This window comes from Apiospora aurea, assembly GCF_038362705.1.
Source record: "Apiospora aurea strain CBS 24483 chromosome Unknown utg000004l_segment0_segment0, whole genome shotgun sequence".
NCBI classification, from domain to species: domain Eukaryota; kingdom Fungi; phylum Ascomycota; class Sordariomycetes; order Amphisphaeriales; family Apiosporaceae; genus Apiospora; species Apiospora aurea.
The window spans coordinates 5,431,940-5,446,592 of NW_027117391.1; the positions used below are offsets into that span (position 1 = coordinate 5,431,940).

The 14,653-nt window shown below is 47.2% G+C and overlaps 3 protein-coding genes across 3 annotated transcripts; 2 read left to right on the forward strand and 1 right to left on the reverse strand.

Moving 5' to 3' along the window:
- Positions 1-763: 763 nt before the first annotated feature.
- Positions 764-2,740, reverse strand: PG986_006467 (uncharacterized protein; the record flags this gene model as incomplete). Its single annotated transcript, XM_066842689.1, has 1 exon — positions 764-2,740. The coding sequence occupies one exon, from the start codon at positions 2,738-2,740 to the stop codon at positions 764-766; it is 1,977 nt and encodes a 658-aa protein (XP_066702551.1).
- A 2,143-nt stretch (positions 2,741-4,883) lies between these two features.
- Positions 4,884-5,425, forward strand: PG986_006468 (uncharacterized protein; the record flags this gene model as incomplete). Its single annotated transcript, XM_066842690.1, has 2 exons — positions 4,884-5,097; positions 5,211-5,425. The coding sequence occupies 2 exons, from the start codon at positions 4,884-4,886 to the stop codon at positions 5,423-5,425; spliced, it is 429 nt and encodes a 142-aa protein (XP_066702552.1).
- A 3,255-nt stretch (positions 5,426-8,680) lies between these two features.
- On the forward strand, positions 8,681-9,046 carry PG986_006469 (uncharacterized protein; the record flags this gene model as incomplete). Its single annotated transcript, XM_066842691.1, has 1 exon — positions 8,681-9,046. The coding sequence occupies one exon, from the start codon at positions 8,681-8,683 to the stop codon at positions 9,044-9,046; it is 366 nt and encodes a 121-aa protein (XP_066702553.1).
- Positions 9,047-14,653: the final 5,607 nt, after the last annotated feature.

Sequence of the window (14,653 nt, forward strand, 5' to 3'; positions counted from 1 at the left end):
GATTGGACGATTGCGTTTGTGCCGCATACATATATCCATATCTGCATTCGCGACCGTTGCCTTGAAGAATACATGCAGAAGCTGAGCAATACCATGCTTGGTCCTTGTAACATCAAGCTGCTTGGGCGCAATGCGTCTGTCGGTGATTATTTGCATCTGGATCGGATTGCAGCAAGTCTAATCAGTGATATTCATGCCGGCGCAGGGCGATGTATTGTTCGCCAGCAGAGCAAGATATAACCGAACACGGAGTGTTGGCAAGTTGAAGTCGAACCTGAAGTTGGCAATGCCAACATTTAAAAAGTGCTGTTGCCTGAAGCCCTGGGATCTGAAGGGTGGCGGCCCCTTGGTGGGAAGTAGGATCGAAAACGCGGTGGATATTGCCGTGGCCTACGATAGAATAATTGAGGAAATCCCAAATACACATTGCACCATTTACCATTCGCAATCCTTGTTATGTCAAGTTCGGAGCCCAAACCACGATCCAGTGAGACTCATGACATCAAAAGCGAATCCCTCCGAGGAGTAACATCCACACTTCAGGGGTTGGCGAGTCTCGGGGATGACAGAATAGGTAACACGCTCTGTATTCAATCTAACTTTTCTACCTATATACACGCAAAGGGCAGTGCCGAATCTGATAAGATAGCAGGAAATAAATCAAGAAGAACGACAACAAAAGAAATCCAAACACCATTTTCAGTCGCTCGCTCTGGCCTCTCCCGTGTACTCACTGCCCCGATCCCATCCCCTCTACCATTGCCTACAACCGAATAGGCTGGATCTTCATAGCCTCGCTCTGCACCATCGGCCGGAACTCGGGCGACAGCCCCCTGAGGCCACCGGCCGCCGTCACCAGCGCCGCCCCCGCGACCGCGTCCGTGTCGCACAGCGTGACCGAGTTGACCCCCGGCCGCGCCCCGGCCGCCGTGACCCAGTGCGCCCCCTCGGTCGGCACCCCGAGCGCGAACCGGCGCGGGTGCGCGCGGCCCTGGCAGTCGATCAGGTGGAAGGGGCTGTGCGTCACGTCGAGCCCGCCCGTCTCGTAGCCCCCGACCGTGTGCGGGCGGCACTGCCCCGTCTCCTGCAGCCGCGCCAGCAGCGCGTCGCCCGTGTTGCGCAGGTCCGGCTCCGGCAGGCGCGCCTCGATGAGCGCGGTCACGCGGACGGCGCTGCCGGGGATGGCGGGCGACCGCGCGATCCACGCGTCTTCGTGCTCGGTGCCGCCGGGGACGACTTCGGGTTGCGGGCCGACCAGCGTGAGCACGCCGGCTTCGAGCAGCGCGATCATCTGCTCGATGCGCTCGCGCGGCGGGCCGATGGACAGGTAGCCGTTCAGGGGCGTGTACCAGCGGTCGAGGTGCTGGCGGCGCGACTCGCCGGCCAGGCCGGCGTGGTCGACGATGAGGCGGACCTCGTTGCGCAGGTCGCGCAGGAGATCCAGCGCGGCCTTCACGGGGCCCGAGACGTTGCCCAGGGACGCGTGGCGGACGTCCTCGCGGAGGTACTCGACGAGCCACTCGTTCCACTCCGCGGCGCTGGCAAAGTTCTTCCCAGCATGAGGCCGACCAATCCGCTCCCAGCACCAGCGCTGCTCCTTCGCCAAGCCGAGCTCCTGCTCCAACAGCTGGCTCTCCTCCGCGCTATCCGACGCCACCGCCAGGAACCGCTCGCGGAAGTCGCTCCGCTTGAGCAGGGCCTCGTAGTAGATGAGCTCGACCTCCTTGCGGATCAGGGGCCAGACCTCCCTCAGGAAGTCGGGCGCGTCGGCGCCGCCCGCCGTCGCGCGGCGCCGGAACCCGGCGATGACCTCGTCCGTCATCAGGATGGAGTAGTGCCTTCCGAATGCGCCCTTCTCGTTGTCGCCGCGCGCCTGGAACGGGATGCCGCGGCGCGAGCTCGCGTACATGCGGGGCTCGGCGCCCGAGGCGATATATCGCAGCGGCGCCCCCTTTTCAGACAAGGTGCGCTCGAAGCGGCCGCCGCGGCCGAGGGTGAGGAGCGCCATGTAGTCGAAGAAGCAGAGGCCGAGGCCGCGGAGGAAGACGGGCTCGTCGGCGGCGAGGCACGCGAGGTCGATGTCGGCCGGGTTGGCGGGCGCGATGTAGGTGAGGCGGTGCTGGGCCGCGTAGGCCGTCAGCCGGAGCTGCTCCGGGTCCGGCAGCAGCGACAGGTGGCCCTGGGCGAGCACGACGGCGGCGAGGCCGGTCAGGGTCGTGCCGTTCTCGAGGGCGAGGGTCTGGAAGCCCTTGAGGCCGTCGTCCAGCCGGACGGCGCGCGTGGCGTGCACCTCGACGTGGAAGTTGGGCGGCGCGCGGGCGACGACGTCGTTAAAGATCCAGGTCAGGTACTCGCCGTACAGGGCGCGGGTCGGGTAGTCGTCCGGGCCGTATTCAAGTTCCGGATGCTTCTCCCTGACCCACTCGTACAGAGTCGGGCCCGGGCAGATGCGCGCGGCCGACTCGACGCTCTTGTCGGTGTAGAGGGTGATTTGGGATGCGACGGTGTTCATGAGGAGCTCGGACGACTGCGTGGTGCGCCAGACGTTACCGGCGCCGGGGGTGGAGGGATCGATGACGTGGACCGTCAGTTGCTTGCCGGGGGTGATGAGGTCGGGTGCGTAGGCCGCGAGACGCTCGACTACGCTGGTGCCGCGAGGTCCGGCGCCCACGATGGCGATATGGGCATGGGCAGACCCCGAGGCCTTGCCGGAGGAAGAGAAACTTGAAGCAACAGTCATGTTGTGAACAGAATGAGGTTTGGTACTTTTGGTTGGTGCTGAGCTTCTGCACTCTTATTTGTGCCTGCTCAAGGGGTGATGATGATTGATGATGTTGATGATATGTTGATATCAGATGAAAGATGTCGACTTCAGACGAAGGAGATTGACTACAGATGAAGGATGTCGAGTCTGGATGATGGATGTTGTGTTCAGATGAATGCGCAAACCCCCCTTTATATATCCATCGTCGCCTTGGCGGTCGAACAGTATGTACCTTCTGCTTCTGGTGACTGACGGGCTAGTATACAGCCCCCCCCTTGCGATGCGAAGGAGTGAGTGAGGACCCTTGTGAAGGAAGAGCCGCCGCAGCCTGCTCGTCTCGACGCATGTGCCTGAATCAAGCGCATGAAGTGATCGGCTCCTCTCGTCGACAGGATCAGCTTCGGGGAGGCGCCCCGCGAAGCGTCCTGTCACGAACTCAGCACCTCGTATGTGACGATGTCAGCCGAGACTTCGTAACGTTCCGTTGTTCCTCTGAACTCAATCCCATCTCCCACAGGGTCACGTACAGAGCGCCTCGGCTGGCGTGCTCAGACGGGCCAGACGCCGCTGACGTCCTCCTGTTTGGGAGAGTCCGCACCATGATCCAAGCCAAGGGCTTTCGACTGCTGCGACACGCGTCCTGATTGCTAACAAAAGGCTTTTACACGCAGCCAAGCAATCCGCACATTCCAACGTCCCTTACAGACATGGATTCGATTTCCTGCTCCATAGCGGTGTTTGGTCTTTACCAACAATTACACGGCATATGCGTAAACCACCCTTACGCCCAAGGCATGCTCTGTAATGCGGTTTACGGCCGTGGTCGCAGTGGAACTCGCAAAGAGGATCAGGGTCCTTTGGATCTTACGAGCCGTACGCTGAGCGGACGTGTACTATTCCAAGGTTGACAAGATCGACATGTCGATGTTTCATGAAGGAAAAACTCTAAAAACCGGATATCTGACAGGATCTGATTAGTGTAGGAGCCTCTCGGGGATGCAAGTATAAGCACGAGGTGACATTGCATACATAAGAGATTTTCTGACGGCCCGATGAGTATCCATCGCAGCGGCTTATACTCGATCTCGCGGTGGATCCAGGACTATACGCAATGGGAAAAGTGGGTAGAAGTGGATAGGAGTGGGCGCCTTCGAAGCCAACCGAACGAACTAGTAGGTGAGTATTTTCTGTCGGGAGGGGCCCCGTAGCGGGATCTGGGGTCTGGGGTGAGACTAGATAGTCTGGGCAGCCTTATTTTGGCCTTGGCCGCTGTCATATGGTCGCTCAGCCCTTGAAGAAGAAAGCAAGACACGATGCGGAATTTTACCGGCTGAAAACGACGAGAAACAAAAACAGTAAGGTCGGCCATGTCCGCGTCATGGCGAGGCAAGGCTTGCTGCCCATCCACCTGCGACTATACGACCCGGCCGATACTTGTCACGTAATACAAACTGCTGCCGGGCTGCAGGTCGAAACTCTATCTGATTGTTGGCCGCCTCCCGGGGCGTTTAGCGGCGGCACGGGCACGGTCGACGTCCGGCTGCAGATCAAGATTGGTCAAGCTTTTTCAGCCACCTACGCAACCCTGGACGGACCCCTTGGCAAGGGTGCCTGAGATGTAACCAGATGCCGCAGAGGGCACGGTGGGGGTGGTGGGCTCCATCGGCAGGCTCCATACGTCGAAAGAACAAGCGCTGGCCCCCTGTCAGCCTCCATTACCAAACTGGACTGATTCAGGTATGTGCGTGCGGCCCCGATCCGGACGGCCGAAGTAGCAATATAGACGCAGGGGAGGTGGTGCCATCGAAGCGGGCTGGGATATCGTGACGTGGAAATTACAAACGTTGCTGACACTCGCAACAACAGTTCCGCGGCCCGCACGACCCCGAGAGCGGCCGCCACGAAAAGAAGACGGAAAGGCCTTCTTGATTTAAATCTTCTCAGCGGATTGGCTCTGGTGAAAATGGAGGATATCCTCCAAGCCATCACCGCACACAGCCCGAAACCTCTTCAGCCTTAGCACATTCATCGTTGCTTGCTTTCCCTCTCCGACTTCAGCAGGAACGAAAGACCCACCGGAGACAGGTTTATTCCCAGTACATCATTCGTCCTTACCACCATGTCCACCAGTTCAAACTTCGACGAACTGCATAAGCAGCTGTTTGAGGAAGGCGTCAAAGTGCGCCGTGCCGTCCTCGGCGACGAGTACGTCGACAAGGCCCTGCAGAATGCCACCCCGTTCACGATGCCGGGCCAGGAGCTCATCACTGAGTGGGCATGGGGCACCGTCTGGCAGCGCCCAGGTCTAGACCGTAAACAGCGCAGTCTCCTGAGTGAGCATCATCTACTACCAGTCCCCCGTCGAGGTCCTTTTCTGTTTTCGGAGTTTTCCCTGGTCATAATGCCAGGTTATTGCATACTTCTTGGCTGACCATTTGCAAACCAGACATCGGCATCATCATTGCTCAAAAAGCCTGGCTAGAGCTCGCGCTGCACACCCGCGGTGCCATCAACAACGGCCTGGCCGAGGTCGAGATCCGCGAGGCGGTGCTCCAGGCCACCGTCTACTGCGGCACGCCCGCGGGCGTCGAGGCGATGATGGTCACGGAAAAGACGATCAATGAAATGATAGCCAAAGGGGAATACAAGCGGCCGGCATGAGTCGCGGAGCTGTGGGTTCGAGAACTGTGGAGCGGATGAGGAGGGACAGGGTGGTTCACGATCCACCCCCGTGGGACGAGTTCGTCGGGGGATGGAGAAGGGGGATGGGGGAGGTTCTTGACCATGTAGGTAACTAACGAGATTACACGGGATTTGTAATGAGAATAAAACCTGCGGATGCGCCCTGTAAGGACTGGAAGGAAATTTCAGCCGGTTGCCGTGAGTCGTGACGATGGAAAACCTTGGCAGCGGCTGCATGTTTGTCCCTGCAACTGCCCCTGATTCGTGCTCGCCAGGCTGTAGGATTGGCCACAGCCGCAAACTCCATTTTTTGTGTTGGACGCACATGGAATCGAATAACTCCGTAGCCAGCCGGAGTTTGTTTCCGCAATTGCCGCCCGTCCAATGGCGGAACGGAACGGGCGGCTATAGCGGACTGTACCGCCCGAGAGGGCATAGTCCAACTCTCTCTATGCCCAAAAACGTGCCGGGGGGCTAGTGCAACACCATGCTTGACTCAAGTATGCATGCACGCCGCATCGTACTAAGGACGTGTTTACTTTTTGTCAGCCAGCTTAACTTTTTTCCGATGCACGCACCTCTTCAGCCGGCTTATTCGAATCTTATTCGAAATAAGAATCAACGTTTCGGGAGATCGAGCGTACGTTAAGGGCCGAGCGTAAGCAATACCACACTCACCAATTTTAACGCACGCCGGTTCGAGGACCGAGCGCGAGCAATGCCACACTCACTCCCACAGCACCCTTTATAAGCTACAGCACCCTTTACAGCACCCTTTACAGCGCCCCCTCTACGCCCTGTAAGGCCCTGTAAGGCAGTCGAAAAGCTGGATCAGCTGGAAAATCGTAGCTGATACTGCTGATCGAAAAAAAGCTGAGTAGGTCGATAGGATTAGTCGGTTGATGAGACGAGACGAAAAAAGACGAGATAACGGTCAGCCGGCTTTTTTTCTCTTTCAGCCAAAGGATTGAGTAAACACACTGCTAAACTATCGGCTGATATGTAGAAAAAGGAGGCCGTCACCGGACATATGCTTCTAGCCCCTTTAAGGGGACGTGCGCGGCAGAAAGTTAAGCTGGCTGACAAAAAGTAAACACGTCCTAAGATTAGCACGTAGCAAAGCGGACCGTCCCGCCGCCGATCCCTGCCAACTTCAAACGCCGCCAGCCAACGTGTACTGGATGGATGGTTGTCAGCGCCGACACGCGGCCCCATGTCCACACAATGTAGAAATACTGAAGCTGATCGAAATGTGGCTCCGATCAGTACGCCGTGTCTACCAGCCCTGGATCTCTTGGCTGAACCTTCACGCACGCCGGCCCTGCCCACCATTGTGAACAGCCGCCATCCCGTCGGTGAAACACGTGTGCGACGTGGGGCCCTCCCCCGTGGCACAGCGACGTGATGTGAGGCTATATGGGATGCTTGATCCTATTACATGCTTCAGCCGGCTAGATGTGCGTTCCATAAGACTCCGGACCAGCTCGGAGATATGCGTGGTAACACAGATCTGAGGTACGAGATGTCAAGGCTTGCATACCTACCATTGATATCCGAATCAATAGTCCATTCCGTAAATTACCGAATAGGCACCCAAGCAGACTATGCAAGCATAGCAATTAGACTTTGTGGCCGTTGCTACATCCTAACATACACACGCACCCATACAATCTCCCCACTGAGGAAGCAAGTATTGCCCACCAGGGACGATGCATGGGCAGAACTAGCCTTTGGCGGAGTACTGTGGGCCTAGGAGAACCGTCGAAGTTGCGGCGGCTTCCGATCATGTCAACCCTGAGAAACACCTAGAATATGCCCACTGTACAGCTAAATACCAACATGCAAGGATCCCAATCTCAATATCCATAAAAGGTCATCGGTGGGTTAAGCAACAAGCTCCAAGGATTATGAATCGTGCGCGCGAGGTGCACCAGTAAATCTGCACGGGCAGAATATTCTGCCAACTCCGAAATCCTGCGTCGTCACAGAGAATTCCTAATGGTTCCTCGTTTCTCTAAATTACAGTCGGCATTGCTGTGTTGCGTATGGTTATGTGTACGTGGAAAATTCGTCGTTACTTCTGCTATAACCCCCTATGTTAGTTGCTTTGAACCTTTGGCATTGCTATCTTCAGCCTTTGCGTCGCCCTGATTTTAAAGCCGCTTTAGTAGCTGGCCAATACATATCAGTTGCAAACTAGCTCTGCTGGCATTGCTACAAGTTAAGTACTATCATTCTATTCCCTGCCAAATACTATACCAGTATTCTCACATGCCTGATCTGATACTGACTTCGTACGCCACAACTCATCCAAGTTTGATTCTAACTGGTACAGATTCCCTCGGGCCGGCCTTGCACCTTGCATAGAAGCCAGGTCCGCTTGGCTTGGCTCGGACCCTGCTGTGAACACAACAGGGACAAGACCTCCGTGTTGTAGAAACTCGGAGTGAAGCTAGTGTTCTCTAGTTGGTTTTGAGTACTGCTGGAGCAATCCCAAGCTTATCCTGTAGGTTCTATATGACGGATATCTCGTCAGCGTTCATGTTTCGAGTGTCCAGTTAAGGCATCATGGCGGCACCGGCTGTGTGCGATGCTATACTCTCCGTCCTAGACTTGAGCAGCCCCCTGTGAGAATTCAGGGTACAAATGCACTACTAATTTTAGGCTTTGGTGGTGGCACCAATGTTGACATGAAGTGAGTGACGAACACCGCGAGGAGCCAGTGGGTAGGATTTGAATAACGGATTAGGAAAACCCGACACAGAACCTGAACTTGGTTTTGGTGCGTCGTTTCTACGGTGCATTCCTTGGACCTTACGGCTGGTTATTGTGCTTTGAACCGTATATGAATTATATGATGTTATACCTTGGTTCTCGTGACTAATGTTGCCTCCTAACCTAGCAGATTTACCGACATGAAATAGTTTAGACAATACTGTATCGACAATATAATAATGATTAAGTCCCCAGAAAAGACACAATCTTACATCCGAGAGCGTCCAGCAACATTGGCATATCCAGTTCTGACTCAAGACGTGCCTGTATTGCAAGAACAGCATCAATGAATACGAATGAGCAACATACCCGGATAGCTCGTATAAAAGGGGACTTGCAAGGTTCTCCCTTTTCAAACCACAGAATAACAACGAACATCAAGTGTAAACACCAAAACAGGAACCCCAACACCACAAGATTCAAATACCAAAAAGGACAGTAAGAAAAGAATAGCCCAGCATGTCGTACAACCCGTACCAGCCCTACTACGCCTGGGGCAGCGACCGGTTCGCCAACCAAAACAGCGCCTACATCCGCCCGGGCGTCGTCGACTGGCGCTCCCCAGCGCCGACGGCCGCTATCCGGGCTACAACCCGTACGACACGAGCTGGACGGCCGCCATCCAGGATTACCAGCGGCAGCAGCAGTACTACCAGGACTAGGCGGCGCGGCTGCGGCCCAACGACATCACGGCGTGGGCGGAGCAGTTGCATGGATGGCGTTGAAGATGGGAAAGGGAGAGGAGAGCGGTTTGGAGAACGGCTAACAGGGGACGAACGGCCTGGGTGCTTGCTCGGGGATTATGGTGTGTACCGGTCTAAATAGGCATTCGGCGTTGATACGGACCTATAAGTAGCAAGTAAGCTAGCAGAATTCATACTTGGCGCTCATGTGCCAAGCTTCATTGAATTTTCGCAGCTGCTCCTGAACCGTGCTGTGAAGCAATTGGAATCTGAGCGTGATGGTTTACCGATCCATACCAGATAGCTGCGGGAGTCGGTAGCGTGTTCTCGACTATAAAAGATAGGGCATCGCCCCCTGGAAAACACCCCTTGAAAGCCTTACACAACTCTTCAATGGGAATATGGCCCACCATATGCGCGTCTACAAACATCTTAGTTTCTCAAGAAGTTGTATCGTATCGCACGGCAGAGAGCGTTCGGATGGTATATTAAGTGCTAAAGTGCTGTCTAAAGGAAAGGAAGAAAGGATAAAAGAGAAAGGTGTTACCGTGTTAATAAATATATAAATGAAATGTTTTGCGTAGTACGTTAGGCGCGTTAAAGGGCGACCCTTTGTTTTTATCCTCTTGCGATATACCCCTTAATTAGTTTATTAAGTAAGTTAATTATTCACGTAGGTGAGATTAAAGCTATCGTAAGCTAATAATCGCAGGGTAAAGGTACTTTAGTAATTATTTATTTAAAAAATAGAAGTCTTAACTTATTAAGGTGAATATAATATATTCCGCTCGTAATAATTATTAATATAAATAATAAGTGTAGCTTTAAATAAATAATTAGCTGCTTCGTAATATACTATAAAGTATTTCTAAGCGTAGTTAATTAGCCTAGCTTTTTTCTTTTTTTTTTCGTGCTTTTATTATTACGTATATAAATCCTTATATTACGCCTCGCTTATAAACGCTTATTAATTACGAAATAGTTTATAATTATTACTTTAAACTTATTTTATAAAAACTTTTACACCGCTCGACTTATTATATTTACCGATAAATCGATACTACGCGCCTAGACGGTTTTACGATATTAATTTTAATATATAAAGTTATAAATTTTGCCCCTAGCTTACACGCTATTAATATTAGCGGAAAAGGAAAAGATAACGATCCTCCCCGTAGCCCTGCTAAGCTACCTTATAAATATAAAGATAATAACGAAATGCTCCCTTTTTTAAAGGATCTCCGATAAATTATCGCTATAAGCCGAGCCCAGCGCAAAAAGAATGCTAAAAAAAGCTCGTTATAAGGCTAAGCGTACTAAGCGTGCTTCGCAACTTAACCAGTCTTCCGCCAAGCATGCCAAACATGCTGAGCTGTCTATCGCCTTGCCTGCCGTTACTACTAGGGAGCCCGTTGTTACACTTGCCAAGCCTGTCGCCAAGCCCGCCAACAAGCCCGCAGGCCCTGTTGCCAAGCCCGCTAAGCCTTTTTGAGACGCGTGCCGAGCCCGTCGCCATAAGCGATGACCAGCGCCAGGCCATTATGGCTTTCCTGGATGCCGCCGTCGCGCGCGGTGAGCTCCCTGCCGGCGCCAGCTCGCTTGTGCAACCAAGTACGCCGATTTTTGCTGGCCGTCGAGCCCCTCGGGGCTCCTCGGGTAAGAGCTAAAAGTTTATTCAGCCTAATAAAGTACGCCGTAATACGTATATAAACTGTTTACGCTCGGTATTTTTTAATACCGTAAAAGCTTTTCGTTACCGTAAAACCCTCGGTTTTAATATTATTAAATATTTTAATTATTACCGATATAATTACGTATACATATCCTTATAAGCTATTTAATATATTTTTAATATATTAATATAATTTAACTGCGAAAACCCTGCCCTCGTAACCGCTTACCGTATCGCCCGTTACCTTATTAAAAAGGCCGTTAACTACGCTATTTAAAATAAAGGTAAAACTAGCGTAAGCTTATTAAAATACTTAGTAATCTAACCTTGTTTATTAATAATACTTATAAAAACAGCTTAAAGAATACCGCTATATTTTCCGTACGCTTATAAACGTCGAGGTTATAGGTTAAGCCCACTATTTTTATAATAGTATTAACAAGCCTATTATCGTTAATACTTAACGTAAAATTAGTAACCCGTTAAGCGCCTCGCTTATCTTAAGCTTTTTATTTACGCCCTCGCGTAGTACTAGTTTTAATATACGTGGTCGTTTTACTAAAAAGCGCCTCGCTTTTAAAAGCTTTTTTCCTACCCCGATAAAATTCGACTCTAAAGATTTTTTTATTAATACTAACTCCGAGTTAAACTAAGTAGTTAGCCTTCGTTTTATTATTATTAGCGTGTTACTATTAATAGTAGTAAATATTTTATAGCGTTCTTTATTTTTTTTTCGCGTTTAAAATACGTAAACTAATTAAGCTAGCGTGTTTATTAAGACTTTTCGCGGGCTTTCATACCCTAATAGTTTTTATCCTTCGAGGTTCGACTCTTTAAATTAATAAAAATTCGGTGATTATAATAATTATCCCGCTATCGCTTCGTGCCTACTTTTTTTATAATATATAATTAAACTACCGAATATCTTATAAGTTTAAGAGTTCTCTTTAATATTTAAACTTAATACGTAGAAGGTTTTTCGTTAGTTTATTTACTAGTATATCTTTTATAGTAAGGTAGGTTATTTAAAAAGCTCGCTTTTAATACTCTTATCGTAACTAAAGGTTTTAAATATTTACGTGCCTTAGCTTCGTAAAAATCCTTTCCCCTTAATTTATAACCAGCTTAATAATCTATTAATTATCGTAGTATATCGAGAACGGGGTGTTAAATACTAGCTTTAAATTTTTAAATAAACGTTTAAATATAACTAACTCTTTTATTACTTATTATAAAGCTAGTAATTCTACCTTCGTAGTCGATATAATAACCGTGTCTTGCCGAGCTACTTTTTATACGATTAGATTACTAAATAGTATAATAATATACTTATAAAACGATTTACGCGTTTCTAGGTTATCCGCGAAAGAGGCGTCGTTTATTATAATTAACGCTTAAGCGCCGTTTTCCTGTTTTTCGAAAAAGATTACTACGAACTTAGTGCCGTAAGCGTACCGGATATATTAATTAGCGGCCTTAAAATGCTTTTCGTTAAAGTTTATTAAGAACTTTAATAATTATAAGCACGTAAATATAATATTAAAGCGAATTATAATAAAGTTATAAAGTAATAATTTAATTCGTTTTTAATATACCTTAATCCGCGATTTTAATGTTTCGCTAATATATTTTAATAGCTCCTCGGTCGGTAAAAATATTACCGTAGCCCGTAATGCCTCTAGATTATATTTAATTATTACTTTTTTTAAGTAAACATTGTGAGATAGCTAGAAATGTTTATTAACTTTATCTTTAACTATACGCACGTTAAAGTAGTAAGCTACATTACCTTAGTCTTTAACCTCGTATATTTACTTAATATTAATTATTAGCTTATTGGCTCTATCCTGCTTTAATTTCCGGTAGTAGACCAAGAAATTATTTATATAAAAAACCACGAATATTATACGCTTTTTATTATAAAATAAATAGGGTTTCTCTTTTAAACTAATAAGGCTTAGTTTACGAAAAGTGTTAAAGAAATCGTTATATTATAATAACGGAGACTCTCTTAATTTGTAAAGGGTTTTATAAAGCTTAATATATATCCCGGCCTGCTCGTACTTTAAAAGGAGCTTATAGTATACCGATAAAGATCTTTTAGCGAAGGTCGTATTAAAAAATATATTAATTATATCGAATTGTTTCGTTTTTAGGTTAAATTTCGTAATTAAAACTATTATAATTCGAAAAAATCGCGCGGCTAGTATTATAGTATATATGTTCGCGAGTAAGTTTATATTTTACTTATCGCTTCGTACGTAAATCCGAGTTTTATATAGTATATAAACGTTATTTTCGTCGAATTTATCGGTAAACACTTATTTTAATAATAATAGGGTACTATTATAAGGGCGCTTAATAACTTCTTAAGCCCTTATTTTTATTAGGTTATTAATTTTTCGTTTAATAGCGGCTATAAACTGCTCTTTTTTAAGATAAGTAATTATTTTATTTTAAAAGCGTAAAAGTAGTTTTAAATAAGGCTTAAATATTACCTTTTTAGTTACTTTTTTTAATAAATATGCCTTCGTAACGGTGGTATAAATAGTGCGGTGTTTTCTGTTTTTTAATAATAGCGCTTTATTAATATTAAAAAAATAGGTAGTAAAAAACATATACGAGGCTACCGTAGGAGCTATACGGAAAATTAATCTATTATAATCCTTTAGTATTTATAGGTTATTTAACTTTATTTCGCTGCTTAGCACGAAAAACGTGTTTTTAGTGTTACTACTTTTTTATTTCCTTGGCCGTAGTGAACGTAATCGCTTTTAATTAAGTTCCTACGACCCTCTTATACGCCTTTAATAGCGCGCACGCGGTTTACGTTTAAATATAAACGTTTTTATTATTTTTAATAGTACAGCTATAATAATTTCGTTTTAAATATTTTTTATAGTAGGAAAAATATTTTTAAGAACTTATTACTCCTTTTTCTTATCGGATTACGCTGCTTTTCGTTTTTAAAAGCTTCCGGATTTTTAGGGCTCTTTATATTAATAAGCTCGCTCGTTTAGCGTTTTCCGAAGATAAGTAACGGTGGCTTACTTATTTCGATTCCCTTTTCCGGGCTTTTAGCCGGCTTTTTTACTCCGGACTCTTTTTCCGGTTTAAGTATACGGCCTAGCGATAAAAATCCCGTGCTACTCGTATTATTACGCTCGGCTCTATAATTTTTCGAACGTAATTTAAATACTAAGTTTACCCCCGAGGCTTTATTAATAAGCGTATCGAAAGCTGCCGCACCCTTTAAATTTAAAGGGACTAGCCTTTTAAGCCCTCCAGAACGAAAAACAGGATCGGTAAAATTATTTAACTCTTTTTATAATACTAAGGTTTAAAAAGTAAAGGTAATATACGGTAATAGTTTAAAATTCGGAAAGAGCGTAATCTTTTCGACTTTTTCGACGAGCTCTTTATTCCGGTTTAGCTCCCTTTTTTCCCCCTCTCGGTAAAAAAGGTCCTTATTAAACTTAATATCGCGCGAAATAATAACTCTCGTTAGTTTAGGAATCTATATACGGTAAATATTAATAGTTTCGTAGTTTACTAAGTACCTTATATAACCCCTTAGAAATACTTTAAACTTCTTATATAGCCGGCTTTTAGTTTTATCACGATCGAGTATATAAGCTTTATACTCGAACCTTTATACGCCGCTTTAATTAAGCCTTAAATCTATTTAAAAAGCTTTAACCTACGCAGGATTATACTATTTAAAATAGCTCGTAAACCACGAATCTAACACCTTATTAAGGCTCCGCCACCGTTAAGATTAAATAAGATATATATTTAATAGCCTAGTAACTATTTAAACAATTTCGGGCTATAGGCTCTTTAATAAATTAACGCTTATTCTTATTTTAAAAGCGACGTTTACTACCTTTTATCCTATTCGCTTTTAACCACCTATCGGCTTTTTAGTGTTTACGGGCTTTTATTTTATAATAATGCCTTTCTTTTCGTACTAGAGATTATATTAAGTGTTTTTTTAAATTCTTAACAGTTTAGTTTTTCTATTATATTTAAAGTAATATATAAAGAGACTATATTTATATTAAATATATCGCTTAA